This window comes from Centroberyx affinis, unplaced genomic scaffold (genome assembly GCF_046629955.1).
Source record: "Centroberyx affinis isolate AG114_WGS23_722 - 3 ecotype Tasmania unplaced genomic scaffold, CSIRO-AGI_Caff_v1 ptg000078l_1, whole genome shotgun sequence".
Taxonomy (NCBI): domain Eukaryota; kingdom Metazoa; phylum Chordata; class Actinopteri; order Beryciformes; family Berycidae; genus Centroberyx; species Centroberyx affinis.
In genome coordinates, this window is record NW_027278787.1 from 179,776 (window position 1) to 193,181 (window position 13,406).

A 13,406-nucleotide genomic window follows, 5' to 3' on the forward strand; every position below is an offset into this window, starting at 1 on the left:
ATTTGATTTTGATTGATTTGATTGACTTTATTATTTACTTCTCCCAAAGTACAACAAGAGTACATACATTACGCATAGCACAACACACCATTAAAACATACAAATATACAACATACAATAGTGCAAATGGGCAGGTAGCAGCAAATATATAAATAACACAAGAGAGCAAATCTTATAAAATACAAGTGTTCCCTGATACAGTCATTCTGTGTTCAATGCCTGTATGGCATAGGGAATAAAAGACGTCTATCTATGTTGTTATGTTCTATGTTCTAGTATATGTTCCGGCTGGCCCTTGGGACCCTGAATCGACGGCCAGACGGGAGCAGCTCAAACTCTTGAGTGTAGTGGGTGTGAGGTATCTGCAGTTATATGTTTTGCACTGATAAGGCACACAGATTAATTCCATTTGTAATAATGCTTTGAACACATAGCATGCCATGTCCTTGAAACGTCTTGATTTGAGGTGGATTCTACATACATGTTGATACACATTGCATTGTCGAATACAGAAAAGCTGCCGTCTTTCATTAGTTTAGTAGTCCAATTTAAATGAAATGATTTTCAACCAAAGTGGCACTTACAGTAGGGCTATTATCCTTCTGGCTCCAAGTTCTGTTCAGAACCCTAAACCCTAACCCTAACCCTAACCCTAACCCAGCTGCCTATCCCATCTCAGCATTTTGGGGATGGTTCCTTCTTTGCTGATATAAACAAAGATAGGTCAAAGTTAAGTAAAATTGAAGTAAAAGTATTAGAGTAGGCACAGAGGGTATAGGCTAGGCAGATTACTATTATTACTGTTTTCTTTAAGTGACTAAAAAGCCATTTTACATCATTAAACATCAAATTATATGTACATGAATATATCATACTATTAGAAATTGTATCAGATTTTGTTTTCGTCTGTGCATCCCAGGATGGGTGAGGGAGGGGCTCTTTTACCTGGTGTGGGGTGCATAATAATTATAATCAGAGCATGATATAATTGATGCAATGTTAAAATACTTTCTGGGGTAACTGTATAATTAACGACATCTTAATAAACTGAATGTATTTTACTGATGATTATATTGTTAGAAAATGTTTATCTCTGCCTCTAATGTGCTTCTAATCAGCTTGTTTTATTACTTTTATTCTTGTATTGTATATATATACCTGTCTTATTCTATTTTAGCCTATTTTTGTTTTCTATTCTCTTAGCTCTTTAATGAACTTTATTTTTATTGTTATTATTTAGTGGGTTCTATTTTACAAAATTATTCATCAATTGGCGTCACGAACAGGATCCCAACAGGAGTTGAGAGGAACTCTATTGAGTAGTTTCTCTGCTCTGATGGGATCCACAAACCTATATTGAGAATTGAAGGATTGCTTGAAGTTTATAATTGTAATTGCTAAGCTGATCTGTGTATTGTTCTAAAGGAACATTTGACAAGTCCTATAAGGGCTGTGGGGCCTGCCTATGCGGCGGGGTAAGACCACCGGAAACAATCTATGCTCCTTCTAAGAATCCTTCATGATCTCATCAAAAATGATTTCCTTTTGAAAGGAAGAATTGAGGGAGTTCACTCTCCAAAAAGTTATAGCGCTATACATATTTCTGTCAGGTGAGGCCGACAAGAGGTCTTTTAAGTTGTGATTATCTTTGAAGAGGTAAAGCACACTTAATCGTATACTGGCTGACAGTGTCATCAGTGTGAGAGTGACTACCGCTTGATTCTGTGTTTCCTTTAGGGGGGTAAAAATATCTTTCTATTTGATTTGATTTGATTCTTTTAATGCAATGCATTTTGCTTGTTCTTTTATATGAATTTTATCTTATTCACTTTGTCTCGATGCTTTTAATGTTTTATGTAAAGCACTTTGAATTGCCTTGTTGCTGAAATGTGCTAAATAAACTTGCCTTGCCTTGCCCTGCCTTGTAATTCATCACAATGCACTTCTAGTAAAGTGAGATCATGTTTCAGGCTGTACAATGACATCAGGTCCTGTTTTTTTTTGTTTGTTTTACTGAAACTGCCTCATCATTTCAAATGAAAGTGTTACTCTACCATCTGACCCCTGACTCCACCCAACCTCCCTGTCCCTCCTGTATACTCTGGGTACACTAAATACAAAACCTAAGTAAAGGTCAAGTTCAAACCCAAGTTCATGAAAGCATGTTTTAGGGGTGATTTAAAAGAAGAGACTGAGGCCTGATCTCCTCAGCCAGCTTGTCCCACAGTAGGCTACTGGTGGCCTTACTGCGAAGACCTGATCACCCTTCGTTTTCAGCCTGGATTTAGAAATGAACAGCCCAAGAATCTCAGGCTGCGATTCGGCTCATATAGGGGATTAGAAGGTCAGAGATGTAGCTAGGTGCTAGTCCAGGATTAGCCTTGAAGTTGAGCAGTAAAATCTTAAAATCAATTCAAAAATTTACTGGCAACCAATTTAGAGAAGCTAAACTAGCGCTAATATGGTCTTGTCTGTTAGATTTATTTCACACTGTATACATATTGATATCTTTATATTCTATAACACTGTGTTTAACATAGCCTACTTACATTTTTACATAGCAAATAGGTCTATACGTAATTATACGTATATGTTAGTAAAGTCTTTAAGTAACAACTGTAAGTAGGGGAGAGCGGGGCTAGTTGTCACATGGGTAAGTTGTCTCGGTCGATTTCTCTTGCCTCTGTGATGATAAAGGAGTTGGATGGTCTATCTAAACATGGTGAAAGTATCAAAACGCACGGTCGCCAACTAAATCCACACAATCCATATTAGGAAAGCGAGCCTCTAAATGAGCCGTTTGGAGGCTCAATGATTATTACCAGCGAGTTTTCCCTACCTGTCACTGTCCTTAGCTGCCATGTCTGTGTCTCACTTTTTACTCTTGAAACGGCTAGCCAATCAGAACAGAGGGGTTGTTAATATTAATGAGCCTTAAAGACACAGCGACAGAAACAACCTGTTCTTGGCAAGGCTCAGGGAGATGCTGGAAAATGTGTAAAAATGCATTGAGAGTGTTTTTGGTACATGACACCACACAAACGGTTTTTAATGGAGCTCAAGATAAAATAAAACACTGGAAAGTGTAGAATATGGGACCTGCTTAATGCTTAATAAGCATTAACTAACCCTTAATTAACAGTTAACTAATGTGTCTGGTAATAATTTACTAATGGTGTTCATGTTAACTAAGGTATTAATTTATACATTATTTAATAGTTTATAAAGATGACTATTAAATAATAGTAGTTAATGATAGTTAATGCTTAGTAAGCATTAACTATCTCTTAATTAATGTAGCTACCCTTATTGTAAAGTGTTACCGATTTTTTTTTCTGTTTTTGATATGTGAAAGTAAATAATGAAAATCCTGGACCACAGAGGCTAAATAGGCAGATTACTACTATTACTGTTTTCTTTAAATGACTAAGAAGCCATTTTATATCATAAATATAAAAAATATATTATCTGTACATTAATATATCATACAATTAGAAATTGTATCAGAATTTGTTTTGGTCTGTACATCTCACGATGGGTGAGGGACGGGTTATTTTACCTGGTGCGGTGGTGGGTGTTGATTTCTGAGATGAAGTATGTTGTTTTCAATACAAGAGTATGTTTTTCATGTTATTATAGTATTTATACTTCAAAGGAGATGGAACTGAGTGCACAAACACAGCACACTTAACTATGGCGCAACATGCCCCGTCATATTTGACAACATGCCCTGATGTGGGGTAAGTTGTCACGAGTTGTCAAGTATTTCAGCAGTAGGTAATTTTTGCTTCCAATACGTCATGAGACATTGCTGAGAAATACACCAGTGAGTAAAGTGTGACAACATGCCCCGCTCTCCCCTTATAATCCATACTCCCGCTTATATATACATATTTTATTTCCTGAATCCTATTACTACCTGCCGCTGCAACGGACTAATATCCTCACAGGGAGAAATAAAAGTTTCACCTTATCTTAGTGTTAATTCTTCCTTATTGTCAGCAGGTGGATTTCAGTTGCCGTCCTGCAGGTCCCGCCTACAGAGGGGCTGCTGATCTCCATTTCGTAGCGGACACTCAGACAACAGAGCCAGTCGCCAGACGAGCCGAGGCTGTAACAGGACATTATTTTTTTTCTCCATCTTCTTCTTCTTCTTCCCTTGGTTAAAAGTTGACCAGCTATTTTCTGTGCCGACCATGAGTGTAGCTGTGGCAGAGGGCTGTTTTCTGTCCGCTCTTCAGCCCAACTCCTCCTGCACCGCCTATGTGGTTCCCTCGGACGGCCCGGCTCCGGACCTGGGAGCCAAGGCCAGGAGAGTCCGGGAGCAGGTCCGGATGCGGCTGGCAGAGAAGAAGTCCTCCTCCCTGACCAGGCTGGACGGCTCGGTGTCCGGAGCAACAGGTAGGCTAAGGAGCTCGAGTTTACTGCACCACCCAACAGCTGACTGACCCAACAACTTTTTGCGCCGCATAGTAGCCTACTATAAAATGGCTTTATTTTTTATTTTATTTGATTCATTTGATCATTTAAAAAAAAAAAAAAGTTACATATTTAACATAATGTAATGCACCTTGGTTAAAAACAATCGAGGATAAAACACAAGAAAGTACAAGATTATTATTAGACTATTATTTTGAGTTTATCATACTTTGTGGTATTTTTTATCGCCTATGTTATCACTGTGATAGCCTATTCCTAAAATAGACCCAATTCCTATAGGGACTTATAATGCATCTATGGTACTCAACAATCAGTTTATAGTGACCTTATGATACTTTATGGTATTTTTTTTAATTTTTTTTTTTTATCTTCCATGGTATCGCCATACATTTCCTGTAAGATCCCTAGTGTCCGTGGCACGCGATAGAGTATATAGTAGGCTAACCTTATCATACTTCTTAGTATTATTTAATTTCCTATGCTATTACTGTCATGTTTCTCATGTTGTCATGCTTATCTTATGGTATGGTATCCTTTAATCTCCAATCACTGTAATATTCCTTATCGTTTTACAGTGTGTTTGTGGTACTCAATAATGAGTTTACAGTGATCTTATTGTACTTTATGGTGGTTTTTTATCTCCTATGCTGTGATCATAATATTCCTATAGTAGTCATATTCTTACTTATTTGTGTTACATGCTAAAATGACTATAGATCATTTTCATAGGCACCTCCCAGAACATGACTCTAGACCTTTTCTTTTGAGTCCACTTGTAGGGTTGGCTCACATAGGATCCCCGAGCAGCTCATTAAACATTAACCTGTTAGATTTGGCCAGTTTAGTTTAGTTTGACATGACATTCTCTCCCATTCAAAGAGAGAAAGAAAGAATGGCAGATACCAGGCTGGGGTATAGGCCAATACCTGTTTCACTTTCTAAAAACAGAGATCTGAGCGGTAACAGTGTCCCTCTCACTCTGTTTAACTAAACTAACTGTACACCATTTTAACACATAGGGGTATTCTGGCTTTGGCTCTGGAGACAGGAGTCATACTGACAGACCTGGCTGAAATGCATCCACCTGAAGTCCCTTTACCAGTGCCTGTGTGAACCTGTCAGTTGCTTAAAGGAGAATACCACTCCTGCTATGGTCAACTTTAGTCCGTACAGCTCTCTCCAAAGGCCAGAAACCAACAGATACTTCAACCTGAGTTCTCTTGCAACCAAGATGAAAAATCTGGTGGACAGACAATGCATGGGAGACTGATTGTGTGGAATTCTTAAACCCAAATGAGCTTAATTGCACCAGAAATGTACCGTCAGTCCTCGGAAAATCACCCGCTCATTCCCAATTAAACATCTTTCCCAGTCATATTATATTTATACACATAGTCCATCCGCTTGCAGGGTAGAGCTAACACACTAACAATGCTACTACTCTGTTAGTTCCTACCATTTAACAGTTTACAAATGTGGCAGACAACTATGTAAACATCAACAAAGTAGCAATCATGTAAAATGTTAACGTAAAAATACAAAAAACATCAAAATAGTTCATTCTTCCTTATTCCTTCCTTATAGTTTCAGCTAGATCTGGTTTGCCAACAATACACACATACTTGTTTGTGCTTTGGATGGGAAGAATTCTGACTTTATTTCTCAGAATTCAGACTTTTTTTCTCCCACTTCTGACTTTATTTCTCAGAATTCTGACTATATCTCACAATTCTGACTAAATACCTCAGAATTTTTTTTTTCCTCTCGCAAAAGAATTCTGAGAAAAATGTCACAATTGCGAGAGAAAAACTCACAGTTAAGTCATTTTTTATTTTATTGAGTGGTGGGAATGGGCTTCCATAGTATTCCCCTTAGTGCATTCTGCTCCAAAAATGATAATTAAACACAGTCCACAACAAAAAAAAAAAAAGAGCACCTCATGGTTTCCATTTGTGACTTGTGCATGACCTTTGCAGGTCTACAGTAAGAGCCAGTCAGCCTGGGAGGATCAGATGATCATTTGGGTCTGTTCACAGTCAACAGCCCACATTTGTTTAGCGCTATCATCACAGACCAGCCGGTGACCTTTTATTAATCTTTCCCCTGTAAAAGATAGAGAAAAGGAGGAATCCCTTCTACTACTCCTCCTCCTGCTACTACTCTTCCTTCTGATGATATAGAGAGCAGGACCTTGAGATGATTTATGAGGATGTTGAGTGGATGTTGTTTGAAAGTTGAATGTTAGCTTGTGTTACATCTTCCTCCATAGGTTGACTCACTAACTGCATATCTCTCTCTCTCACACTGAGCCAACACAGATCCTATTAAAAAGGGTTAGGAGCGCTACTTGGTACCAGAAATGTCATGACAGGAGGCAATCAACAGCTGCTCTTTGGACTGGATACAAGAATGTCTCAAAAACCAAAGCGGGTCCAAGGCACTCTGTTGTGATAGCAAACCTTAAAAGCTTTTATTTTACATTGGCGGTCTAAAAAGTTAAAAGTGTCTTATGCTCTTCAGCTCAAAGGAGCCTTCACCACCCTGAAACTTTTTGGTCCGTTTTAACTTTTCAGATCGCCAATGTAAAATAAAGGCTTTTAATGTTTGCTATCCCGGAGTCTCTTTGGTTTTTAGGAGATCCTATAAGTTATTGATTCTTGATGTTTGATAATGCATATTTAGGTTTTATTGTCATAGGTGTGGCATTAAAGTTCCTCTTCAGTGGAAACCCTCTCTTAAAGGATAAAGAAATTACTTTCTCAGAAATCATCATGACTGACTAGGCAGGCTGATGAGTATGTTTTTGGTTATAGTTTATTGTTTCTATGTGACTTTTATTGTCGGATCACACCCCAACACATTAACTGACAGGTCTGGATGCACAAAAATCATATTTGCGCACACTGATATCTGATCTTCAAAACAAGTTATTGGAATTTTTCAGGTATTGTAATCCCAATTCAATGTATTCTAGATGCAATTCAGTCAATATGAACAAGCAAGCAATGTAAACAGTGGAAAAAAGAATTGAAATCCAGTCACAGCCATTGTCATACCAAGTGTGGAAAGACAGTGGTATGAACTCAGGAAATCTGATCTTCAAATTCAGATGTCAAAAATCATGTTGAATTACAAGTGTAAGTGCAGCCTATGTCCAATTAAACACCCTCCTAAAGCTCATTGACTGCTGACTACCTGATGTGTGGAACATTCCTGTCCAATCTCCTTTTCACAGCATGTTATCAGAGGCCAGTCTATTTTAGACTGGCCTGACCATGGCCAGTAGGGTAGGGCCTGCTTTCACACTGAGCTGCTGATGTTTGTCACTGGGCCACAAAACTTGAGGGCTAAACTGGAGTGAGCCAAGTAGAGTGGTGTGGTGCCAACATCACCCACCTACTGGTTTGGTTTTGTCCTTTTTCGTTGGTGTGGTGCCAACATCACCCACCTACTGGGTTGGTTTTGTCCTTTTTCATTGGACTATAAAGTGTTTTTTCAAACACTGGAACAAGTTGGACATAGTATTTGGAGCCAACATGATCTGAAAGTTGCGAGAATATTTTGAAGTGTCCTTCAAGCTTTTCACGTTTTCTAGTTTTTATTATGAATAAACGATGATGTTTTTTTGCATAGTAGTGTTGCATGGAGCTTTTGTAAATAAAAGTGAGGCAATAAAAACAAGCAAATTAATTTGAAAGTCTATACTTTTGATATCCACTGTATCCATAACTGATATTTTTTTTATTTTATTTATATTTATTTAACCTTTATTTAAACAGTTGAGTCAACTGAGAACCAATTCTCATTTACAATGACGACCTGGCCAAGAGGCAATAACAGTATACAAGTCTATACAAGTAACAGTAATAGTCTATACAATAGTAAAAACATAACCACAATAAACAAACAACATGAGTCAGTTTAAAACATCATGATATACACAATATAACAACAGAAATCTATGTATAGTAGCGGGGCCAGAAGAAGCTAAATTCAAAAGCAGCTGCAGTTATCAGAAATGATGTTATGTATGAGGTGTTAAAGGAAGGCAGTGGAATGAGGGTGTGGAGTTTTAGGGACTTTTGCAGCTCGTTCCAGTCACTAGAGGCAGCATACTGGAATAAGTGGCAGCCAAAGGAGGTGCAGACTTTGGGGATGATCATAGATATGAAAAAAGTTGATATGAATCTAGGGCATATGGATAAGGAGTACAATTATGCGAGGGGCTGGTATGAAGCTCTGTGGAGGGTTGTAAGGCGTGGGTCCTCATGGAGTGCAGACCAGAGATGGAGACCAAGGCCTGGAAGGGGTAAGGTCACGGAGAACGGGTTGACTCGGGATATTGTGAGACAAGGGCTGGAGCTAGAACATGGCTTTGGGTTTGGGACAAATATGGAAAGTATGGAGTTAGAGCATGGTGTTGAGAGGGGCTTGGCTGGATATCAGGACCAGATGATGGCTCAGGGTAGAAGAGTGATGAGGCGCACCGCACCACATAAATCACTGGGATGCTTCTTGTTTTGCAATCAGAAGCCAGAGAGAAAACAATCTTGTCTTGCAAGACGAGGCACTTAATTATAGTCATAAAGAGTGAGTGAGAGTGGATCTGATTAAAAACATACTTATCCTTCAGACAGCAGCGCTTAGTCCCATATTCTGAATTTCTCATGGTATGCGAGTGTGCATTTGTGTACATACGTCTGTGTTATTCTACCTCTTGACAGTTGAGACATACACGCTGTAGACATAGGCCTTGTATGGTTGACTCGGGGGGGGAAGTCAAGGGATCCTGTGGCTGGCCGAGAGGTGTGACCACAGAATTTTAATGGTTAGAATGTTCTCTCCATTGTTTTCTATTTTGGCTAGTACATAAAATGGCGTCTATGGTTAGTTGCTATATGATTGGTCCTTGCTGCAAAACCTCTCACCTCTTCAACTTGCTGTAAGTCGGTTTATATACGGAAGCTAGCCCAGTGGTACCAAGGAGGTTTCATATTATCGAGCGGTACACATAAAAATGGTCACCGCTCCGACCATCCAGGAGCGTTGATTTGAATGGGAAAGACCGTTCTGTCCACTCAAATTTTGTGGGTGTGACTAAATTGTCGAAAATTCTGCTCCATGTGCACCTGCGAGAGTAGGGCTGCAACTAACGATTATTTTCATTGTCGATTAATCTGTCGATTATTTTCTCGATTAATCGATTGGTTGTTTGGTCTATAAAATGTCAGAAAATGGTGAAAAATGTGGATCAGTGTTTCCCAAAGCCCAAGATGACGTCCTCAAATGTCTTGTTTTGTCCACAACCCAAAGATATTCAGTTTACTGTCATAGAGGAGTAAAGAATCCAGAAAATATTCACATTTAAGAAGCTGGAATCAGAGAATTTTGACTTATTTTTCTTAAAGAATTACTCAAACTCAAAATAGTTGGCGATTCATTTAATAGTTGACAGCTAATCGATTAATCGATTAATCGTTGCAGCTCTACGCGAAAGTAGTAACTCACACTCACATAACTCACACTTTCACACTGTTACGATAAGAGCTAGGGTAAATTAGGATTATTTATTAACCGTGAATATTTGGTAGATTTCTAGAAGAACCTTGTCCAGGTTTTGCCCATGTGACATTGCTGTTTAACTAGCTAGCATAATGTCAGCTAAAATAATTTCTAAACACTGCGAAAATGTGCAAATATCAAGCAAATACATGTCAAAGATGTGTTCTGTAAATCTGTAAATTAAGTATTGTATGTGTATTTCCAGTAGTATTTATATTCAAATAAAGAAGGTGGGATATTTACATTGATATTGTTGTTATAGTAGAGTTGGATGCTGGCTAGTGCTAAAGCTGTCACTGAAGTGCTGCCAGATTGGCTATGCTAATTAACTTAACCAATAAATTTGTCTAACATAGTGCTTCTAGCTTGAGTATACTGATGAAAAAGTACTGTAAATTGATGACAAAAAAGAGCCAATTCCTCTATGAGGCCTTTCATTCTCATCAACAGTTCTGCTTTCTATGCTAGATCATCCTAATGGCATCTGTATAATTGAAGTAGAGGCTTGGCGATATTTCGTCTTTACAAAAGGGATTTTAATCTGACTGAAGTACAGTGTTTGTCGTTAAAAAATAACATAATAAAACTTGTAATAGTTTAATATTGATTTTAGATATTCACACTGGAATTAAATGAAGAAAAACAACAATTACAGAAAGACAGCTCAGTAAGCTATATGGGTGGTTTTCCTTCGGCTTAGGGGAGGCAGATGTATTCACATCCTTTTAAGGACCTAATATAGTCAAAGGCAATTTAGAATGTTCATACAGGGAAACTGTGGTAGTATTGTTCATTAGTATCTGCTGTAGTTATTGAAGGTAATAATATTATTATTATCGTATGGTTGAACTTTGTAGTTCACACTTAAGTCTTTTAGCTTAGAGGGAATAATGCAATTAAATGGTGTTAGACATGGAAAATATCAGAGTTTGTTTCAAAGGGTGAGGTATGGGGGAAACGGCCACTGATGTGTGTGTGTGTGTGTGTGTGTGTGTGTGTGTGTGTGTGTGTGTGTAAAATTGGAGCATGTCCAGCTCCCATACTCCTTCAGAAAGATAAAGCTGTCTAACGTTACAAAACCATGGAGAATATCACCGTTCCCATGGCTGCCAGTACATACACATGCATGGAGACACACTAACATACTCAGGAAATGTTCATGTACATGTACACTCTGTCTCTCTGTCTCTCTCTCTCTCTCTCTCTCTCTCTCTCTCTCTCTCTCTCTTAGCTTCAGGAGATTAGTATTGAGATGTGTTGGAGCAGGGAACATGCTGTAGCATCAGTACTGGACTGAGTGGTTGGACTCTGGACATGGGATCCAATCCTGCAGAGATACTCCCTCTCTCCTGGGTCACCACCACCTTCTAGACAGATAGATGGTTTAGTTGGCATCTAAATAATATATGCACATATAAATCGTGCACATGTAATAAGCTAATATACAGGGCCAGTGCAACTGTGCTAACCCCTTTTCTGAGACACAGATTGTTGGAGAACTTGTAGACTGATACTCTATAACGGTGATTCTCAATCTTTTTCATATCAAGAACCCATCATTTAGTCCACATTAGGGTCAAGGACCCCCATTTGATGAGATTTTGTCTCTTGGACCCAAATCTGAGAATATTTTTCATTGTTAGATATGATTTTGTCCAGAATTCCATGACTATCTGTACTGTAGGTAGAGAGATAACAGTGAAACTATGATCAAAACAGTCATTCTTCTACATTGTCTAATTGTGTCAACTTCTTGTTAAAGTTGAACAATTAATCAATTTAACCCTATTAACCAAATTACTCAATTAATTAATCGGCCTCTCATCTTGGTGCATCTTGTTTACTTTTTTCTTTTAGTTGTGTGTTCAGTTGCACTTGGCAACTTTGCATGTTGGCAGCCAGCTTACAGTCTGCATCATGTAAATTAGTGGAGATACACTCTTCTCTGTTGGAGCCCTGCTTCCTGATTTACTCTTATAAAATGGTTGGATTTTTTTTGGGATTGAAGTCTTGCCTAGTGTAGCTTTAAAGATGAGGTTTTATTGTGGTTTCATGGTTGTAGGTATGTCTGTGGTTATGTACTGTGGCTCTGTAATGAAAGTTTGAGTGTTTATTTGCTTTTATATTCCTGGTAATATGCTGTATGTGTTCTTCTAGTTGTACTACTATGTATATATTGTAGTGGTTGTGTGTGAGCATACCCTCCCTGACCTCTGACCTGGTGATGGCTGTGTTCAGGCATGCAGCCCCGCTTCCCTCCCGAAAGCCTCTCCTCCCTCCTTCCTTCCGCCCTGCTGGACTGGATGATGTATGTTGTTCCTCTCTAACCCACTTCTTTCAGTCCAACACTTGCCCTCCCTCTTTCTAGAGAACTGATACCAGTTCCCCTATAATGTACTATGACTTTTTCTGATTATGAGAGTGTTATACAGTATATGGTTACAATGTACATAGGGTTCCTCCATCCTCAAATCGGCACGTCTGTACATATTACTTCCATCTGTAAAGTGAAGTTTATCTCCAAGGTGTATAGTTTTTGCACTTCTCATATCCCTTTCATTGTTATAGATTACAAATATGGTACTATTTTACAACTTCTATAATTCGCCACCTCTTTCATAAAGCAAAATCACATTGTCATTCTGCCTCAGTAAGTTGTACTGCTTCTATTTTGCACATTCTGTTAACGCTGGAATCTAGACTTCTTTGCAAATTTTCATTCATACATTTCTACTGAATTATGTCCTGTAGATATTAGTGTTGGAAGTGACGGTTGAGTATGTTTATATAACCCCCATTTACTCCATTCCTAATTATGTGCTTTTTTTCTTTGCTCTATCCTATTGACATTTGTTGCTGCAGCAACCCACTTTTCCCATGAGGCTCAATAAAGTTTAATCTAATCTAATCTAATCTAATACTTTATCTCTGTTCCCACAGACAGCCTTTTACTGATAGTTTGCACACATAAATGTATCTGCTTAATCTTTAGCCAAATCCTGTCTAAACATTGCGGTGAACTATGACAATCAGAGGAAGGAGACCCTGCTGCTAACCTAGACAGTAGGATCAAAACCAACTCTCGCCAACTTCATTGTCCCTTGAGGGGAAATTTGTCTTGCACTTACAGTACAAGACAACAAACTGACAACATTCATGTAAAACATACAGACAGTCCATTATGCAGACATCTACAACCCTGGTCTATAAAGTATATACAGTCTAAGCATATCTCATTCTCCTTAGGATATGTACCAAGAATGATGTTGAGGGGTCAAAAACTGAAAAAACCTTGGGGCAAATTAAAAATGGCATAAAATCCAATATGGCATATATCGATGATCAAGAGGCAAATTTGAACTAGTCACACACACCCGCTAGATCAATCAGTATAATTTTGGAAA

The 13,406-nt window shown here is 38.4% G+C and overlaps 1 protein-coding gene across 1 annotated transcript in view; it reads left to right on the top strand.

The window, feature by feature from the left end:
• The first annotated feature begins 4,175 nt into the window (after positions 1 to 4,175).
• LOC139645902 (plakophilin-3-like) overlaps positions 4,176 to 13,406 on the top strand; it is a 33,442-nt gene continuing 24,211 nt past the window's right edge. The window contains exon 1 of the mRNA XM_071521775.1: positions 4,176 to 4,401. Within this exon, the coding sequence (XP_071377876.1) occupies positions 4,197 to 4,401 (205 nt within the window). The 5' untranslated portion in view covers positions 4,176 to 4,196. The remainder of the gene's footprint in view (positions 4,402 to 13,406) is intronic.